Source organism: Zootermopsis nevadensis, unplaced genomic scaffold, assembly GCF_977971745.1.
Source record: "Zootermopsis nevadensis isolate Lab colony 2312 unplaced genomic scaffold, Znev_1.0 Znev_ptg000030l, whole genome shotgun sequence".
NCBI lineage: Eukaryota > Metazoa > Arthropoda > Insecta > Blattodea > Termopsidae > Zootermopsis > Zootermopsis nevadensis.
The window spans coordinates 9868101-9888902 of record NW_028259162.1 but is presented as its reverse complement, the minus strand read 5'-3'; the positions used below and the strand labels follow the sequence as shown (position 1 = coordinate 9888902).

Sequence of the window (20802 nt, the reverse complement as noted above, 5' to 3'; positions counted from 1 at the left end):
AAATGTCAGTGTAGCTGTCACCAATTACTACGATGAACGCGGCATCTCGTAGCTTCCTTTCTTAAAACCCACCCCTTCCAGTTATATGCATCGTCTGGAAATCCTAATGAAGCCTGGGCTTTGTTCAGCAACATAATGATATTCAAACCTTTTATGTAAAACCCTTCAGAACATTACATTTTTAAATTAAATACTTTCATGAAAATTATGTTTAAATTTCGGTTATATTAATAAATAAGTAAATAAACATAAAACATCAGATATTAATAAAACACTACTCAGCTTTCTCGCATTCGTCAACAGCTACTTGTTTGTATTCATTTCGGATAAAGAATGTTGGTATAAATAAAACAACTAAGAGAAACAGGCCGGGTGATACACAATAGTTCAGACCTGCAATATGACAAATATGTTTTCTCTTCCAGTCACTTAGTGACCTTTTTCCAAACAACTTTGTGTTTCAAACGTCCCCTTCGAGAATAATCAAAAGAAGGTATCGTACAACTGAGAATAATGTCAAAGACGGGAGATATTAACCTTTAAACTTCAAAGACAATCTACTAGCCGATTCTTTTTAAAGGAAGTAAATGTCAGGTAACATGCAGAGGAAGGATACGAACGTCATATAGTACTCAAGGACGTCTTCTGTATTACCATAAGTCGGGAGATGCGACTGAAACCAAATCAGACTAATATAGGGTTACAGTTACATTGATTGAAAATGAGTTATCGTACGTAAGAACAGTTAGCGCAATAAATTTGAAAAAAAAATTATAAAAATTGATAACTGTGTTCGATGTATTATTTATATGTTACAGAAATAAATACTAATGGTACAAATAAGAAAGAAATCTAAGGTTTTCTGAGTGTGACCGATTTTTATGCACTGATGTAAAAGTGGCTATAAGAAAATTTTCTGTCTTTTACCCATACATTAAAGTAACGTCTCTTCACTATGGTATTAAGTTATTACTATTTTACAGAACACTCTATATTTCAACGACCGAGATCTTCTACAGCCCTTGTAATGCATTTACTAAATTACAACCCGCATTAACAGCAAAACAGAAGTTAACCTGTAATCGGTTTAATCGAGTCTAAAAGGATTAGGTTATTAATATCGTATAGAGTTGACAATCCCTTTTAGCTCCGTTATGAACACAGAGAATTCATTATCCATCACTACTATTATCGAAGCATCGCGTTCCTATGATGCCTAACAATATTTTGATGGTTTTATTTCTCGTATCCCCTCCTCACGAAAACAGGCCCCATTCACAATACAGGCAGGCAGAATGCCTACAGTGTTAATGCGATAAAATTCGAGAAATGCTTACAATTTTTATCAATCTATATTGCCTGAAAGCTTGCCATAGGCCTGATCATTCGAAAAGTATGATTCAACATCAAATAAAAATAATCGTCATGTTGCTTTCTAAAACCGAACATTTTACCGAGACTCCAACCTAGGACAGTTTATGGGTTTCTGGCCTTTTCCTCTCCGAAGCAAACAATTATGTCCTTTATGCCGTTCTTCTGTCGTGCTCAGTTTTCGAGCTACAGATATAACCTTCACAGAGACCCGAACCCAGAAATTTCTCGAAGTTGTTGCCTTTCTTCCCGTAATCCCCTCGTCGAAACAACTTCTGTCTCGTACGATCTGAAGCTCTCGCGGCGACTAAGTATAATGAATTCTTCTCGGGCTACCAGCCATGTAAAGTCGTTTAATGGAGAAAATGCCAACGTTTCGAGAACCATCTTCGTCCTCGTCCTCAGGGACCCGGAGGATGAAGACGAAGATAGTTCACGGCTGGTAGATTGAGAATAATTCATTAAACTTCTATCCCGGCGACGCTCTTCCAATGTTGATCACAAAGTTATGGGAAACACCATCAAAGGATTTCGAACCCAGGACACGTTTTCCAAGTCTTAACCTTCCTTAACTCTCTTCCTGGCTTTGTGCCAATTTTGGTGCAAACCGGTGTACCCATTCTCGAACTATACGCGAACACACACACACACACAAGAAGATCACAAATGAGATGGTTTGAACGGTTCGTGCAATAACATCGGAACTCGTAAAATGGGGTAAGGGGAAAGAAGAATGGGTTTGCATCCTCATGCAGAAACGAAAAACTGTACTTCAAAAAGTCGTAAAAAGTACAGTGTAATAAAGTAGCGAATCACTTACATTATTCTACGTTGATGCTATTTTTTATTAAAGATGCTGCCAATAGCTGAGCTTATGACGATGGTGAATAATGAATTGGAAGGGATATTTGAGATTCTATGGGCAATGATGTCGATGTTGATCTTCTAGGTAGATACATTTTCGAAGCAACATACTGCGTCAATCTTCAGACATGTTCCTCATGTAAGATTTGAGGTTTTCACAGCGGGGAGTATGAAGATTTCTAAGGTATTGTAGATGCGTCATATTGTGAATTAATAGTATTAAAATATTTAAAAATAACCGTCAATCACAATAAAATTAAAAGATTAAAAGATTAAAATATCATATTACGTTCCCTATCGAGTACTCGATATTTTAATCTTTTAATTTTATTGTGATTGACGGTTATTTTTAAATATTTTAATATGAAGATTTCTGTCTTCTGGGTTGTTGCGCTGTGTAGTCTGGTCGATGTTTACCAACGTTTCAGAGGTCATACTGCCTCCGTCATCAGGGCGATGGTGAGTATGAAGATTTCTGTCTGTTGTTGCGCTGTGTAGTCTGGTCGATGTTTACCGACGTTTCAGAGGTCATACTGCCTCCGTCATCAGGGCGATGGTGAGTATGAAGATTTCTGTCTTCTCGGTTGTTGCGTTGTTTAGTCTGGTCGATGTTTACCAGTTTCAGAGGTCATACTGCCTCCGTCATCGGCGAGCGAGCTACACAGGACCAGTTTTGTCACGCAGCTGCCCTGAGGATGAGAGCAGAGATGGTTCTCGAAACGTTGGCGGAAGAAATGGTTCATTCACCACTCAGCCACCTGACGCGGCTTGTAACCCGAGAATCTTTCATTAGACCTACAGAGAGTTTCAAAGTCAGGACGCTCTTGAAATGAAAACACATATAAATATGTTTTTCCTTAAGATTTTGTATTTAATTTATTTACCTTCCATGTCTGCCCTTACTAATATTTTTGGAACCACTCTTTCATTGTAATTATTCAGAAAGGTCGATTTCTACGTTGATACAACCTCGCAGCCTGTGTCCTGACATTTGCACCATTCTGTACAAGATAGATACAACAGGAGTAAGTGTTTGGTTTAAAAATCATCAAAACATGAAGTGAGAACTGACTGTACCTTCAAAGCAAATTTCAGATGGTTATATAAGTTACTGAAGAAGAAGAAGAAGAACAAGAAAGAATAAGAATATAGTACAAGAATATGTAATTAATGGTGCTTGGTGGGTCAAAATTAAAGAACAGGTTGTTCCAATTATTTAATTATAATAGGGAAAGTGAAACCAGAGAAACTAAAAACTGTTCTGATCATTAATATTCATGGGAAGACACTGAAGATGTTAAGCGCATATTACAGAGGAGTCATGAGGGTGAATACCGCCCTTAAACTGTCTGCGAATGTAAAGTGTGTCTCAGAAACCATACATAACTTAAGAAAATGTCGACAACCGAGATCAATGCCTTCCAAAGAAATAATATTGTGTAAGGAGAATTACAAAAGCGATTATGGGCAAAACTTAAAAATTTACGTAATAAATAGACAAACAAATAATATCCTACATATTATTTGCTGATAGGAATAAAATGATATTTAACAACTTTAGTACATTTTAGTAGAAAAATGAAATATTAACAAGGAACTTTCGAGAAAAACAAATGAGGAAGGGCATATTATTGATATTTTATTATGTGGTTAGCCAACAAGCACAATGCATGACAGTGAGTGCTGGGCGTTGCGAAAGCAGTGAGCGGTACAAATAACATTTCCAAGTCCATTCGATGGAGCGATACGAACAATTTTAAGATTGCAATCATTCGACAGCTCGGGAAATATAATACGATTCAAGAAATTGGGAACTACCATACATAACTGAACGGACGTCAGCAGACTTCGGAGTACAAACCGTGAAGACAAGAGACCTGGAAATGTCTTGGAAAAGATGGACGGATCAAAAGTGTCTTTACTTTGAAGCGGGAGTGTAGTACGTAAATCCCCAGACGAAGAACTAAAGATTGTGTTCCATGTCACCGATGAAGTACAAATATCATCGACATTTCAATAGACGAACTGAAAAAAACCCCTCTAAGTTCAGAATCTATCGAAAGTGAAAGCATCGGAAAGATGTGAAAAAGAAATAGATTTCACGAATCTAAATTACATATGACTGGGTAAGATTTCGGGGTCTCACGGCGGCGAGTATGAAGATGGCTGTCTTTTTAGATGTTGCGCCGTGTAATCTGGCAGGTTTATCGACGTTTCAGAGGCCCTTGCTGCTTCCATTATTAGGCCAACAACCCAGAAGACAACCATCTTTATAATTTATATTGTATAAATAAACACATTCGTTGGAACATGTTCAGATAAACTAAAAACCAAAAATTACAGCAAGAGATACAGAATTAAATCATGCCAGTGTGGCAATATTTACCAGTCTCTCGATATTCGAAATTAAGAAGAGAAAAGGTAAATAATTATTACATTTAAGGTACACGTATATTTCCTTGGTTTCCGCTTCCTCTTAGTCATTAAAACCAGTACGACAGCTTTCCTACGCAGTTCCACCACCCACGGCGATGAGGCCTTTCACAGTCCCGCTCCATTACTCCCTGTCATTCCTACCAGCATTCGCATTTGTTCCTTGCAGGCAGTGATACCGAATTTCAACATCTAATCCTCCCTCTTTGCTTCCAAATTGTTTCAATATTTACTCTGTCTCATTTTCAACATTTTTAAATATGTAACTTCCTCAGCTCAAAAACAAGAAAATATGTCTGCGATTCAGCAGAATAATTATTAAAATACTGTAAACCGGTGTGGTCAAAGTGGAGGCCCGCGGGCCTCATCAAGCCCGAGAGAACTTTCAACCACGCGAAATTAGTTTTAAATTTGTTATTAGTTACTATAAACTCATTTATAGGCTTTCTGTCCCCCATTCCTCCCTTTTATTCCTGAAGACGGAAGCATAATTCAGCTCCCCAAACGTAGTTTTACAATTCTGACGGTGGACAAATTAAGAAAGAGTAGCTTTACATGCAACAGCGCAACACCGTAAGAAATCTTCAGACCTTAGTCTGATAGATGTATACCGACGTTTCAGAGGTGCTCGCTACCTTCATCATTAGGGCGATCATATCCAAGAAGACACCTTCATACCAAAAATAGATCTTCCGAGCGGGGATTCAAATTTGAGACCTCATGAACACAGAGACTAAGTCGTTCAGGGCTATTTGATAATAAGAATATGCATATTTCTAGATCCTGTGTTTCTACTCTGCATTGAATAATCATAACAACTGGTCTTTCATACGTGAAGTTGTAAAAGGTTCTGCAGATAAGTCTAAACATGCTTTCCGAATGATCATGAAAACCGTAATCATACAGCTTAACTACCAGAGCTTTTAATACTCTTATGAACACCCGATAATATCAACACAACAAATGCAAAATAAATCATCATAACTAACACGTAATTCACAGGTAAACCTTTGATATGTAACGTATTCCATGAAGTGAAACCGAAATTCTAGCTAGACATTTATACAAGAATTTCGTGAGATATTATGAAAAGCGAGTGATATTAATAGATACTGGTAAAAATAAGTTTGAAATTGTTGATTCCACTTCTTTATGGTCAACCTGTTCCTCCTCCATGTCAAAAGGGAGAAAAATGCTCAACCAAATCTGTTGCCTTAAAAACTGTGCTAATAATGTGTTCGCTGCCCTGAACATTTTATGGAGTTTCTCCGTGCCACCGAACACTCATCACAAATCACCACGGTTCAGTGAAGTACAAATTTCGCCAAGTACGCGACCTTTACAGTTGCAGCGAAATGACTGCTGCTTTGAACACCAGAAAAATTTCCAAATTCTACTGTACACTCCAGAATCACGCTCTTTGCCATTTCGGGCCGTCCCTGTAACGCGCTCATTTTGAAGCAGGAAAATAAGATTAATTTTGTGAACTGCGCTACAACTGAAACATGCGGGAGTTTTCATGCAAACGAACGCAACAAGGACTCAAGAATAGTCCCAGCGTATATAAATATTTTAAACTCAGTTGCCTGAACTTACTTTAGCTGCAGAAAATATGAGCATGGCGCTCTTATACATTAAAGTATATTAAAATTTTAACGAGAAATTTTCAGTAATGGCGTAATTTTGTCACTTCAGTGTAAAGTGAAGTAGGCGACGTGGTTTTGAGATGCACGCCTAACGATGATGAAGATATTACTGCTACTACTACTGCAACTGAAATGTTAACTCCACAGCTACATAAGCCAATTGCAGAATCAGCATAATACGATAAAATAAATACAAAAAACAAACAGAAAGAAATTAAAAGTATAAACTCAAATAAACACTCGTATGTGTAATCAATCGTGACACTTCTTCGAATACAGGTGTAATCAAATGAGACCGTGTTTTCACTAAAAATATCCAAACATACGTAATTTGCAGCAAAGATGCGCTTAGCTGAAGGACGACTTCTTAATGCACTCGTCACACAAAACTTCACTTTAAACTTGTCGTTTTGCAAAATTATTATTACAGAATACCACAATAGGACTGCATCTCATTCAAACTTAACGCCGACTACAGGCTCCTTCTACCGTAACCCAGTTTAGTCCCACCATTGAGAGCCCTGAATGTACAGTTAATTTAAAATATGCAGATTCACTCAAAACTTAATGGGTAAAATTAATGAAATTTTCATAACGATATGTTCTTAGCTGTTGTTAGTCACGTTCGTTACCGCGTCTACAACAGTTACGAGCCATGCGTGTGTGAAATTGCTCACACAAAACGTCAGTCATATCTCGCTAAGAAAATTCTCACCGAAAAACGAGATCTCTAGATCTCAAGCTGTAAGTCACCACCTCAGAATTTGCATATAAGGACTTAAATAAACAGGAATAACATCCGTGTACAGATAAGAATCGTGTACTTGAGTTATCACTTGAGGGCTTAAAACTCACTTCAATAAATTGAAATCTGTGTCAACAGTCAGCCGGACACAGGCCCCCCGTCACCTCTGTGGAGCGTCACTACTATTTTCTGACCATATTTCGACTTGTTCCATGTGGCTTCAACTTAACGGTGCACAGAGCCCTTTCCTAACTGCATGGATAATTCTATGCATGGGGCAGCACAATGGCCCGGGGAGAAGAAGCAACCACACAGTTGGGAATCTCAAAGCAGATACTCTACCGTAGAACCCAACGCAACATCAAAGTTAAAATTTCATGCACCTAATATGTTTCTATTTTCACAATTTATGAATAATAATATGAATTTTATTACCATGCGCATTAATATTAAGTTCCCTTGCATAAGTGATGAAAAACATTATAAGACATGTAACAGAAGAGAAAAATTAAACAAGAAATATGCATGTTAACTGCATATGTTGCTACGAGCCCAGTAAAAGAGAACTTCAACACTCGACAGAAATGATAGTGCTACATTCTGGTGACAAGATTCGCCAAATTTAAAGAGGATGCTCAGATTTCCAGGGTTCACAGAAATTTAAGAAGTAAAACGATGAAAAACTTGCAAAAGGTCGCCTTCTTACAAAATAAAAGGCATATTTGTGCAAAACTATTTATTTCTTTTGGAATGAAATGTCCAGACGCCTAAGAGTAATTAGTACAAAATAATAATCAAACATATTAATGGGAACCCACACCCACAGAATCACACGTAACATGTACAAAAATATACAGAACCTGACATTTATTCTACATACGGTCATAATCTACTACATTTACTTTAGAAAAGCTATTAACACGAGAATAATTGTTTCATAATGCCAAATTTTAATGGCTCAGGTTATATTCTAGTAGAACGATGGTAAACTTTAGCTGGACTACACGGTGCTACAACTCAGAAGACAGCCATCTCCATACACGCCGCCGTGAGAATCTGAAATCCTACTTACGAAGGGGCAGTGTCTGCGTAAGAATATTAAACACGAAAAATGCAAACACTTTTCCAAGTTGTGGCCGAGACATTTACAACTAAACAATTTTTTTTTTCACACTTCATAAAATGAAATTGGCTTTAGAATTCGACCTTCGACCTATTATCACTCAGAATCTACCAGTTCCTTCTTTTAGACCTTTCCCGAGCTCCAGTTCCACTTTACATCCATCAAACATGGGACGACTGTAGCCCGTAGGATGTATCTCGACGTTTGCTTCTGCTCACAAACAAAAGCGACAACTTAGCACTTCGACTTTTTCACAAACGGAAGTGCGTCATCCATCATGTTGAAGGCACCTCGCCTATGCGTCATCTGTCGTTCAGAGCGAAAGACCGAGAATTCTCAGCAGGAAACATACAAAATAATATCTTTTTGAAAACCAAGCATCGTTGCCGGCAGTAACACATCCCGGAATAATGCAGTTCCCAGGACGCTACATACACGGGCCAAGAGGTGTTCTTTACTCACGTTAGAGCGTACCCATGCGTAATAGCGACAGCAACACTAATGACAAACTCGTTAAATTATGTTCTCTAGAAGCCTGTTTTGTGGGTCGTGTTTAAAGTTTTCTAATTTTACCAGTTCAGAAATACTGTGAAACCTATTTATTGCATTTTAATTACCGCCGGAAAGACACACTGCATATTAAACTTGTAGCACAACTGTACCTAAAGGAACCGAGAGTGCGGTTTTGAAAACCTGGGATTTGTTTTAAAGCACAATAAAAATGGATCGTTGAGATCGGCAAGGGACCGGTCATGAAGCACATGGTGAGTATTCTGACATCGTGCCCCTTTCATGAACTGAGCCTTATCGCTGTACCACCTCTCCCTCTTGTACCAGTCCGCAAGTGGTCGAACCAAATCATGATTAGGTCATGAAAAAGCTTGAAAGTACACAAACGTATGCGCTTTATCAGTTTTGATGAATTTATAGTTCGTCTAACAACAGACAGAAAGTTGGAGCAATTTCTAATAACATAGTTTTACTGCATACGCCTTGAAATGCCTTCGCGTATTACCGGCGGTACGCTTACCACACTTTGGGAAACACTAATGGGTACGAGAAGACTTAGTATCCAAAATGTAACAGCAACTAATTTTGCCTTTAAAACATTAATATAAGAAAAGGGCAACTTGACGTCAAATGGAGTGTTAATGAATTCAATGTACGTAAAACGTTTTCATATTAATAGACATACATGCTATTAAACATTTGCTGTAACATAACGCAAATTTACTTTTAATAATAATAATTACTTGGAATAATTACAACAAATAATTCTAAGATAACAATAATGCTAATGCTGACAACAAAAGCAAAAATGCGTATGTTATTTCCTCGAAAATCGTTCGGAAAGGAAATGTTTATGTCCGCTTTCTAAAGTACGCTAAACAGCCACAATGTATACTAAATAGCCTGCTCACAAATTGTAATAGTCCAAAATATGTAAATCACACAAACAGATATGTTTCAGTACGTGGTTTTTCCACGAATCTTCTGTTCATCATGTTTAATTGGGGCTCTGTTGCACTCGTACTTCGGACGTTCCAAGTCCTCTACTGTGCCAGCCTGTGTCACTCTGGAGACCTCCAGCGTGATCTATCACCCGACATGTCCAGCGAGATTGTGGTAACTAACTCCACTGTGCCATCAGCCAGGCTACGTGTCTCTGTTGCCAGGGGCTAGCTCAAGAGAGTCACACTCGATACGTGTTTCCATGGTCGTAGACAGCATCCGGACATGAGAAGTTTTGAGAAGAACATTGGACGTGAAGTTAACGTCAAATGCTTCACTCTATATCATAAGTCTACCACAAATTGTATACTTAACTAACGGAAAAACAGATACCCACTGCTCGTTGCAATGGCTACGAGCCAATAAAATGTATAAAGTAAGTCAGAACACATTACTGGCCTCTGTATATTTCCCATTTTTACAAGCAAGTGTTTAAATGTTGGCGTTACTGCACTCATTTGTAAAATTGTCTGGTACGCATTTCTTCTGCTAAAAGTATAGGCCTTAAACTATGCATAAGATTGTTACCGTACACCATGATATTATTGTAAGCCTGTGATTATAAAAAAACTGAAGGAAAGAGACAAGATTTGGTATATATTACGTTTCGCTTACGAATAGTTTCTAACGCTATTTGTAATTAAAATTTTATTTTAAATTTTTGTAGGTTTAATGTTGTTCACTCGAACCGTGTTTTAGTGTTATATTCATCATCCGCGATAGGCTATTACTATCCTTCTATAATATCTCTGTTTTGTTGCTTTTTTAGTGCTTTGTTGTAATTGACCTTGTCTGGCTGTTGTCAAGCACATTAATGAATTCTATTATATTTTGTTTCGTTTAACATGTATATATACACACATATGCGTGTTTCTTTGTCATATGCCCTTTGATGTTGGAAAACAATCTAATAAAGAAAATTAATTGAACAAAATTTTTCTATGGACTTCATATCATTTACGTAAATTTGTTTTATTATTATCTGACTAAAAGGTAGTCTTTGATTCGTGTTTCTGAAACCCTTTAATTTTCGTGCCTTGTGAAGCACGGAGTCCATACAGGAATCCCCTGTTTCATATATGACTCCATTCATAATTCCAAATGCCTCTTGTTTGTTGACGATTTGAAAATATTGTTATTATAAAAACATTGATCACTATAAACATTTGCAGACTGAAAATCATTCCATGGAAAAGTGGTGTTCGGAAATGGTATGATTTTTAATGTAGAAGATTTCTGTCTTCTGGGTTGTTGAACTGTGTAGTCTGGTCGATGTTTACCAACGTTTCAGAGGTCATACTGCCTCCGTCATCAGGGCGACGTTGGCAAACATGTTCATGTACTGTGAGTGTGTTTTATGCACGACTGACCAAGTTCTCTGCAATGACGGCAGATAGCAGAATGTTTTATTTTAAATGCAACGCAACGTACCATTAGGCAGCTTTTAGTAGTAGTTCTAAAGGATGTGTATATACGAAAGGGATAACAAAAATGAAAAAAGGGAACAGATGACGAAGGTATGAAAGCAGTCATTTAATGTTAGATTTCATTTCATGGAACACAGACAGAATTGAGAATGTCATATGATAAGCGTTAAGTGAAAACACAGACTATTACTGTGAACAGGTAAGATGTTTTAATTTCAAAATAACATTTTAAGTCAAATTAGGTTAAGGTCCGAGAAGGCGAAGACAATACCATCCAAAATATAAGTTTGTCTAATATTAATATAACAAACCCTTTCAGGTGGGAAGGTGGAGGTAAACTATTATCAGATAAATTCAAGTCAAATCATTACTCACAGACTCAGTTCATTCTACTCAAGTTCGACATTCATACAGCTACCATAGTGGTACGTAAATACAGACATTAGGTTCGAACTTACGCTGCATAATGAATTTCCAACCGAGGAAGAATTTCTATGCACTTCAGAACGAATTAGCTCCTGAAAGTGATTAATTTAATTGGGCCCATCTCACTCCACTCGTCGCTTTATAGCCTTTTATGTGGAGACGGAGAAACAGCTTTTGATATATGTGCAAACGTAGTTCATGGCGTGGTTACAAACTAGCTGCTGTACCATATAAGTGGCCCTCCATTCCATGTCACTTTAAGGTCGGACTGTGACTCCTCACAGAAGTTCAGTACAGTTACATGGCATTTCCTCTCACACCTCTACCGGCCAACTATTCACAATCATCCTGCCATTTTACATGGAGCTATATCTTTGTCGTTCTGTAAGAAGGACCTAAGTCAATGTAAAATACGTTTGCCTTAAGCCCTTCTTACTGAGGACCACATAAACAGCTAACCTTCGCACTGAATAGTGCATCGTTAACCTCTTCACACAGAACTTGTTTTGACACTCAAAATGTCTGCATAGCTCCAAACCTAATTAGAGGATATCATTATAAATGTCTGAAATATATCATCAAACTTCTGTACAGGTGAGTCAAATTTGTTTCCCAACAAGCAAATCACTTTAAACTTCATCCGATGATATTTCACGCTAGTCACCTTTGTGGGGAAGTAACGTGGATTCTTGCACAGCTGTTATAACGTAGAATGTGATCATCTACGAGAATCAACACGAGGGTATTTAACCCGAAGCAAGTACAATTCCGTATTTTATAGCTATACGAAGGGCCACAAAATTATTTAAATTTTAATTTAGAACTATCAATTTTAACAACCACTCTACATAAGGGCATACACAATTCTTTTAGCTTACCCCAAATACTTGCGAATAAATTTGTATAAATTGTTCTTCTGGTTTACTTGAATAAACACAAAAAATAAATTGCATAAATAGACTTCAGCCTACTTCTACACATATTCCCTACAGTATTAATTAATTAAAAGTAATAACTATTGATCTCGTGCCATTTATTTCAATTTACATCATCCATTTGCTGGTATCTCCCACCACGCTCCTAACAATAGTTAATAAATTGATCGCCCTGATGATGGAGGCAGCATGGACCTCTGAAACTTTGGTGGACATCTACCAGACTGCACGGCGCAACAACCCAGAATACAGCTATCTTCAGACTCACCGCGGTGAAAACCTCAAATCCTACTAGATACTTTTGTGTTTCCACATCATCCACTGTTGAGAAGTTGTCTAGCTCTCCATTAAAACTGATCCAGGGGTTACATTTAATATGACGAACTTGTAAGATCAATCTCATTGAGAAAGAGTACTGTGTCATATAAAACGTACAAATATCATGAAACCTGAGTGAGCGAAATCAAATTACGAACAACTGAAGAGAACGGCACTCAAGTGAAAACTTTAATATACGTTCACCTGCGTAACTGATACGAGAAAATACTTCACAGCGGTAGTTTACGCACAAATGCTGCTCTTCTGCCTGGCCGAACGCATTTCAAACGCTAACAAAACCTTTATACAATGTTATCATTTGCAGAGCAATATATATCGGTTTAATAATTAATTATCGCTTTTAAAGCTGATTTATCAATGCTGTGTATGTCACCTAATATAACCCTAATCAGCACAAGTTAAGCCGGAGGATATAAAATAGACCTACTCTAATTTTACTTGAGTGGGAACAATTTTAATATACCATTTGGCAGAACTAGCTAATAATTGCCAACTAATAAGGCGATCATTTCTGTAAATTATGACCATACTGACAAATCATAGAATACTGAGTTCTAAAACTAAAAAGTTTTTCGCTTTTATGAGCCAAAATTAATTATAAACTTCAGTGAGGCAAGTCTTCTTATTGATGGTTATCCATTTTAAGCAGAAAAATCTCATGGAGAAGCAAGGAAAGTTCCCTCTATTTGTCATGTAGGGATAATTAAAGTTGTGTCGCTGTCGGGTTAATACGATGACATCCAAATCCATACACTTGAATCATGTGGATTTATTTTTGTTTCGTCTTCCAAAATCCCAAAACAATACTTTCAGAAACGTAACTTCATTGTATACTGAAGCGCCATTAGACACTTGAAAATATAGAGAGCTTAGCATGCAAGTTTTTTATGAAAAATAACAAAATGTGAATTTATACTTATCGTGACGCCGTAAAAGAGTGTTATGTGAAGATCAAGGGAGAAAAGAGGACATTTGTGAAGTCTCAACTTAAAATAACGCACGCCTCAATTATTGGCAACGAACATGAACCATTTTCTATGAGAGAGGACTCGTATTAAGTACACATGCATCTGTTTTGTCAAAAAAAAGTTAACTTCTGTACTTACTCTAGATGCGATTTCTGCACGTCGAAGTCCTTGAATGTGATCTCAATGATCTCGTCTCGGCTAGCGATGAACGTGTAGAGCAGGCAGCTGATGTTGTCTTGGTAAGGGTGAGGGTAGTCCGGACTGCTGAATGCTCCGTACTGCTTGCCGTACGTGGCCGAGAACACCAGACACTCGCAACCTGCAATTACGCCACACACCGCTGTCATATACGATCACCTCTCTTAACCAGACGTAACACAGGAGGACAACGTCTACTCTGCCATGGTAGCAAGTGACCTAAATCTCCTGTGGAAAATAATTCAATAGGCCTACACATCGGGGAAAACGGACAATTTGTACTCTTCATGCGAAACTAGTCTGTTGACAAAATAGAAACTTCTGATACATGCTGTAAATTTAACACATGCTATTTAGCTAACTCCATGGAACACAGTCCTGTTCGAGAAGAAAATACGCCTAGTTGCTCAGCTGGTCAAGAAATTACTAGTCTTTCAAGGGAACAGACAACTCATTTCACGAGGTCGTATCACATTCTTTAACATTCGCTTTAATACTCTGAGATTTTAAGTTCTCACTGCTGCGAGTGTGAATATGACGGTCCTCTGGGTCGCTGGGCCGTGATAATGGGAGCAGCATCTCTGAAACGTCGGTATACGTCTACTAGACTACACGGCGCAACAACCTAGAAAATAGCGACATTGTCCACTGATTCAACAAATTCGAGGCTTTATAAATATTTTCTATGCGGAGGTTTCAGAAAAAGCTGTGGTCTAAATCATATAAAATAATTGCACCGCATTATAAGATTAGCTAATTTTTATGGTTATTCATTTCAAGCGTACAATATTGCTCCCATAACACTAGCCGATGTGAAATTCATAATGATTTATGAATCTCTGTGGGCTTTTTAGTCACAGATGGACTGGTCATGTTCATGGACATTTAATCCATAACACAAAATAGAAAGCGTAAAATATTCAGCGTTTTATTTGACAAGGTTACATGATACTGGTATAATCGTATGTGATGGCTGTAGGAAAAGCAAATAAAAATTGCGCATCTACAGAGCAACGTACACCGACCGACTGTCTGTTTGTTAAAACCCTCTGAAAACATTATTTTATGGGGGATGATCATTGCTGTGCCCTACATACGCAAACCATGTAGGGGCAGCTGTCCCAACCGACTGTTCTATCAAAAAATTTGCTGGGATACGATGTTATCACAAGAAGTTTAGTCTTTCATTTACTGGATGTTCGAAACTTTGTGTTTCCAAAATATTACAAACTACGTGACATGTTTTCTGTGAATTCGCTGTCAACATTACATGTCAAAAGGATTTCGTAGGGAACAGATTTAGACTAATGAACTATTAAACATACCAGAAGAAAGAATATATATTTCATGCAAGGAACATAATTATGCAGTAAAGTGTGAGTTAATAGGATATGAGGAGCGTGTAATCGAAGAGGATGTCACACGCCGAAGAATAAAGTCTAAGTGAATGTAATTATTAGTTATTACGTGTGTACCTCTATGTATGAAAATATATTAATATCAAATTAGTCTCTAAAACTTTGCAGAAAACCTGATGTTTCACCTAACGATAACGATGGATGAGACAAAGCTGTAAACTATTTCTGTAAGGCAAATAAGTGTAATAAATATTTATCAACCTACTTTACCTTTCTGAGAAAACTCTGATCATAATATGGTTTATGCATGTGTTCATGTTTGTGTATCTGTACGTCCTCCTTTCAACTTTCGAACTATTTAACAATTTTTCACGAAATTTGCTACAAGAGTCATGTCATTCCGTGCCACCCAAATCTTTCAATTTTAATAACTTTTACTCTGAAAAATAATAACAACTTGGTGTTTGCTCAAATCAGTAGTTTTTAAAGTTTTCTGTCTCATGGTGATAACGAACGAACCATTGAAGCTACACATTTTAAATTTGGTATGGAGACAGGTCGTAATAATATCCACAATTTATTTATAAAATATTAATGCAAGTTAACAATTACAACATATCTATGTGAAACTTTGACGTCATATACCGCAAACATAAATGAGGCATATCTGTCAATAATATTTAGGGGAATAATCGCTGTTTAAAATAAGAATCAAAACAAGCCCACGAATAAAAAATGAAGAGTTATTGATTATTGAAGCGGGTGGGATACACCGTAACCATTGCGCTTTAAATATTTATAAAGAGGTTAAAAGGGACCGCGAGATGGTAAATATACTCGTTACACAGCTAGGACACAAATATGTGCGTGACACTAGTCATGATTAAATTAGACGTCATTTCAATTAGCGAGTTTCAACCCAATGATACCTCCTTCAAGTGATATTTATATGGAAACCACATCTCCGTTCGTGTCTGAAATCTGTTCCCAGAGTCCCACTGCGAATACGGAAGATGTGACTAACAGAACTGCAGAAGACCCGAACTTGGCTCCGTTAGAACGGTCGAAGGTGATGATAGTGCTTTCGGTTCTGAGTACGTCTCCTTCCCGCTTTAATTTAAATTTATTTCCCTATCCTAAGCTTTTAATTAAAAGTGGTTTAGTTTTCCGCTCATTTTCTTTTAAATACCGTTTCGAAGGATTATTAAAGTACAAATTAAACAGGATATTGCGTTTCTTTACAGATGCCTAATGCAATGTTCTTGTTATTTCCTCCGTGCTGTGAACACAGGCACTATTTGTCCGTGTTTTGCCTGTACTCTTTATTCAAACACCGTCTCACAGGTAGCAGAAGAGAGGAAGAACGCGAAGGAAACGTTTTTAATATGTAAACCCAGGTGCAGGGATTGGACTGATTACTTAATGGATTCACGTAACCTCCATTCTTCTCCTACTCCGATTCCTTTAAAAAATCTACTCTACCCACACTTCTCCACCGCACCCCCACTACGAAGCCTTCAGAGTCCCGGCCCCGGAATAGTGTGCGGGACTGTCTATCTGTAGGAGAAGAATTCCGTCTAAGGGCGAGAGGCAAGCGGGTGGAAGGAGAGGCGTCGCGGGAACAAGACGCCGGTAGACGCTGTGTGAATGTTAACATCGTGCTCAGAAGATAAAGTTAGGAAAGAAGAAGAAATATGCGAGTAGGGAGTACAAGTGCGTCACAAGTCAAATTTAAACCCAGAGGTATTTTTGGAAAAGAGACGGGTATCCGAAAGTTGCGCCTGTCACGGTGAGATTTCAGATTGTCACGACGGCGAGTGTGATCAGGGCCATCGCCGTGATGGTGGAATCAACAATCACCTCTGAAACGTCGATACGTTTCTTCTAAACTACACGGCGTAATCCAGAAGACAGGCAACTTAACCCTCGTTCCCTTGTTGTTAATGTTCACCAGGTTATGTTCTTTGTTGACACTTAAATTGTTTCTAATCAAAGTACTTTAATTAATTTTAGGTCAGTTTATAATTAAACAACTTTATAGAATGTAGCAAATCCTAGCTTTTAAAACTGAAATCTTGCCTACATTAATTACTTTTACACCAATTTGCTTGCTCGCATTGCATACAAACGCTTGCGTTATTGGTTCTGGTGGTTATATTCTTGTGGAAAAAATTAAGGCCTTCAGCACGTTTCTTTACTCAGGTAAATCATTTCCAGCTGCTCTTGATTTCGCCTATATATTATAAACACAAATTATAATTAAACACAATGGAAATGACGTATCTAATTGTTTTAACTCGTTATGAACTGATAGTACCTCAGGCATGCATTTACCTGTGCCATTTAGAATACGTTCAAATGTGTTGTTACATTAATACAGATTTTAGCGACGAAAATTAATTATGTTTATTTACCGAAATTTTTTTCTGTAGCTCAGATTATATAGAGACGAATGTAAAGATCATAGTGAATAATGAATAGGAAAGGATGTGGAAGGAAACAGCCGTGTTTTAATTTAGGATACTACCTCAGCACTTCCCTGGAGGGACTAAGGAAAACTACGAAAAAAGTCCAGTCAGGATAGCCGGTCTCCCGGATAATATATGAACCCGCGGCCTCCCCAACATGAAGTAGTATTAGTGGTAACCACTCGACCACGTCGTTCGGTATAACTTGCTCTTGGCAAAGTTTAAATAATGTAATTATTTATTCCTGCATTCATAATCGTTAGAAGAATGAGAATAACACAGCGTGACTGATTACATGGGAGTGGTTGTCATGGAATAACAATACTGCTGGCATCCGGCAACCGGTCGCACAGTCGATTCCTGCCTAAGGTGATTTTTCGTGTGGCGCTATAGGCGCATTACATTACAGCAAGCGTAATTTCCACGATTCATTTCGCTCATAAAGTATACAGTTGTATGGAAATTTTCGTACGTCTTTGTACTTGAATTCTAGATTACAATATTTTTACCAGTCACGCTATTACCATCAACCGCGCTGCATATTCTACAATACAAGATGCATACTTTGGTAATCAACACATCTGAGCGTTCCTTCACATATAAATTGGCCAGGAAACTAAGTAAACGCTTACTTTCATAAAGGTGTCTGCTGTGTAATCTGATATAAATTTCGCCACACCACACAGAGTAACAAGATGGAACCATCATTTGATACTCACCATGCAACAGCTTCAAATCTCATAAATATTTATGTCTCGCTTCCAGACTGTAAGACAAAGCCGTTATATAAAGTTAAGCTAATAAATCCTTTTAAAATGTGGTAAAGGTCAAATATTTCGGAACGACTGTAACAAATAAACATCGCATTCCCGAAGATAAAGAGAACAAATGTGAAGGTGGACGTCTTTTGGGATATCGCGACGTGTATCTGGTAGAAACTTGCCGTTATAACAGAGGTCCACACTTCCCACACCGTGGCTCTGATATAATTTTTATACAATCGTACTTCACTAACATATTTGCTATTTACATTTATAAGTTACGTAATTATTGGAACCGTGTTGTTTTTCAAGAACCCATATAATATTACATAACTCCATAATGAAAATGTTCCATGACATAAATGGTTGTGGTGGTTGTCTTTTGTTACTGCTGATGTGAACTGTTTAAACATCTGTGGATTTCAATGGCCTCTTTTATAGTCAATATGGAATCCAAAACCAAAGGTAAAATAAAATTTGTCCAGGATTCTTGTCGTTTTTCTAGAAACAGCCTATATATCAGGCTGTCAACGCGTAATAAAAGCCAGGACTGACGTAATCTTGTGGAAAAAGAAGCATTGGCCCCTGTGATTGCTACAGTAATAACATTTCAATTCCTTCAAACAAGTGAATTCGTGTGGTTCTAAAACGACCGACTCAGTTATAATTAAGCAGTCTTTTAGAACAACAGTACAAAACATTTGTGATGATAAAAATGTTAAGACCTCTTGTTTTCCTTTCGAATGCTCCTGCGAGAGTTACTTTCTTCTGGTGAAAGTAAAATCCTTGACTTTGAGCAAGAATGTTATTTTTGACTTTGTCCTAGGTCCAGGTCATAGGACAGATCAACCAGAGGGCTCAACAGACAGCTTTTCTGTCTTGTTCTCCCTTCTAAATATTGACAGAAGAATAATCCAGCTTTCGAAACGTTTTAATTTAACAATTTAATAACTCCGACGATGAACAAAGCCTAAAACAACAATTTTACACATTATAAAGCTCCATCGTCAGAAACCTTCAAACTTCAAGATGTCTACTGTTCAGGAGGACAATTTCTTTGTTATTTTACTTCGTTAAATACACTCGCAGAACGCTGCCGATACATTGTATTCCTACATTTACAGTGAGATCAATACTTCAGTGTCATGTGCCTGTACGATCAGCCGTTAAAATAATCTGATATGGTCGAAATGAGCTTCATGTCAGACAGATTAAATATGACAGATACGATCACAGCTGAGTTCGACAGACGTCTTTTAGTGTCAAACCTCAACATAACGTTTCATAAAAACTGGTTCAACAATTCAGAATATAAAATAAGCAGAAATAGGCAAAGTCGGGCCAACATCGAGCAAACATTGATACCTTTAAATATTTTACGAACAAATGCACTTGCCAATACGCTTTCTTTACTCAAACAATTTTTTTGCCACGAGTAAACAGTGTGTCAGAGCAAGTCCACCTTTCCGTTGAAATTTCAAAAGGAGTGTTTCATTCAATCATGACGAATGTGTATGAAATTCTACAAGAGTACATGTTATATAGTATAAGAACGACGCCAATAAAGACAGTTATATTACAGATATAGAAAGAGAGGAGTTATGTGTGTTTTATATGACATGACGATTTTTAGAGTGTGAAATAAAAAAATAGGATCTGTAATGTACATTAATTGCAAGAGTTCCATACCATGTAAGATTTGATGTTTCTACAGCGGTGAGTCTGAAGATTGTTGTATTCTGTGTTGTTGCGCCGTGTAGTCTGGTAGATGTCCACCAACGTTTCAGAGGTCATGCCTCCTCCTTCATCAGGGCGATTATTCACGGCGCAACAACACAGAAGTCAGCAATCTTCAATTTCATACCACATCAGAGAATACAAGACCCATTTTAGTCAGCCTGCTTTTGTCATCGGTTGCTTATCCAACAAAACTGGACGGACAGCTTCCTGCTTTTAAACTAAAACATATTAAATCAGTTGAAACCGGTTAAGCCTGAAGAGTTGCCATAAAAGTCGTTGGGCTCTTCCTTATTTAACTCGGTAATGCTGCACATGTAAGAAATTGTCCTACAAATATTTTCGATGTATAATTTTCAGAGTTCCTTGTATAAGCTGTTCGATACTTGAAGTACAGCGTTGTAATTCTGTCACATCGACACGGAGGAGGATGTTCCAGGAAGTACACTCTTCCGCTGGGGTGCAGGAACCAAAGGAACTTCGTGACGAGT

At 37.6% G+C, this 20802-nt stretch overlaps 1 protein-coding gene across 7 annotated transcripts in view; it reads right to left on the bottom strand.

The window, feature by feature from the left end:
- The window catches only part of Sol1 (CUB domain-containing protein Sol1), a 659765-nt gene that overhangs the window by 223094 nt on the left and 415869 nt on the right, over positions 1-20802 (bottom strand). For all 7 annotated transcript variants that reach the window (XM_087358459.1, XM_087358461.1, XM_087358462.1 and 4 more), the window contains one exon: positions 13928-14108. In XM_087358459.1, the coding sequence (XP_087214585.1) occupies positions 13928-14108 (181 nt within the window). The remainder of the gene's footprint in view (positions 1-13927; positions 14109-20802) is intronic.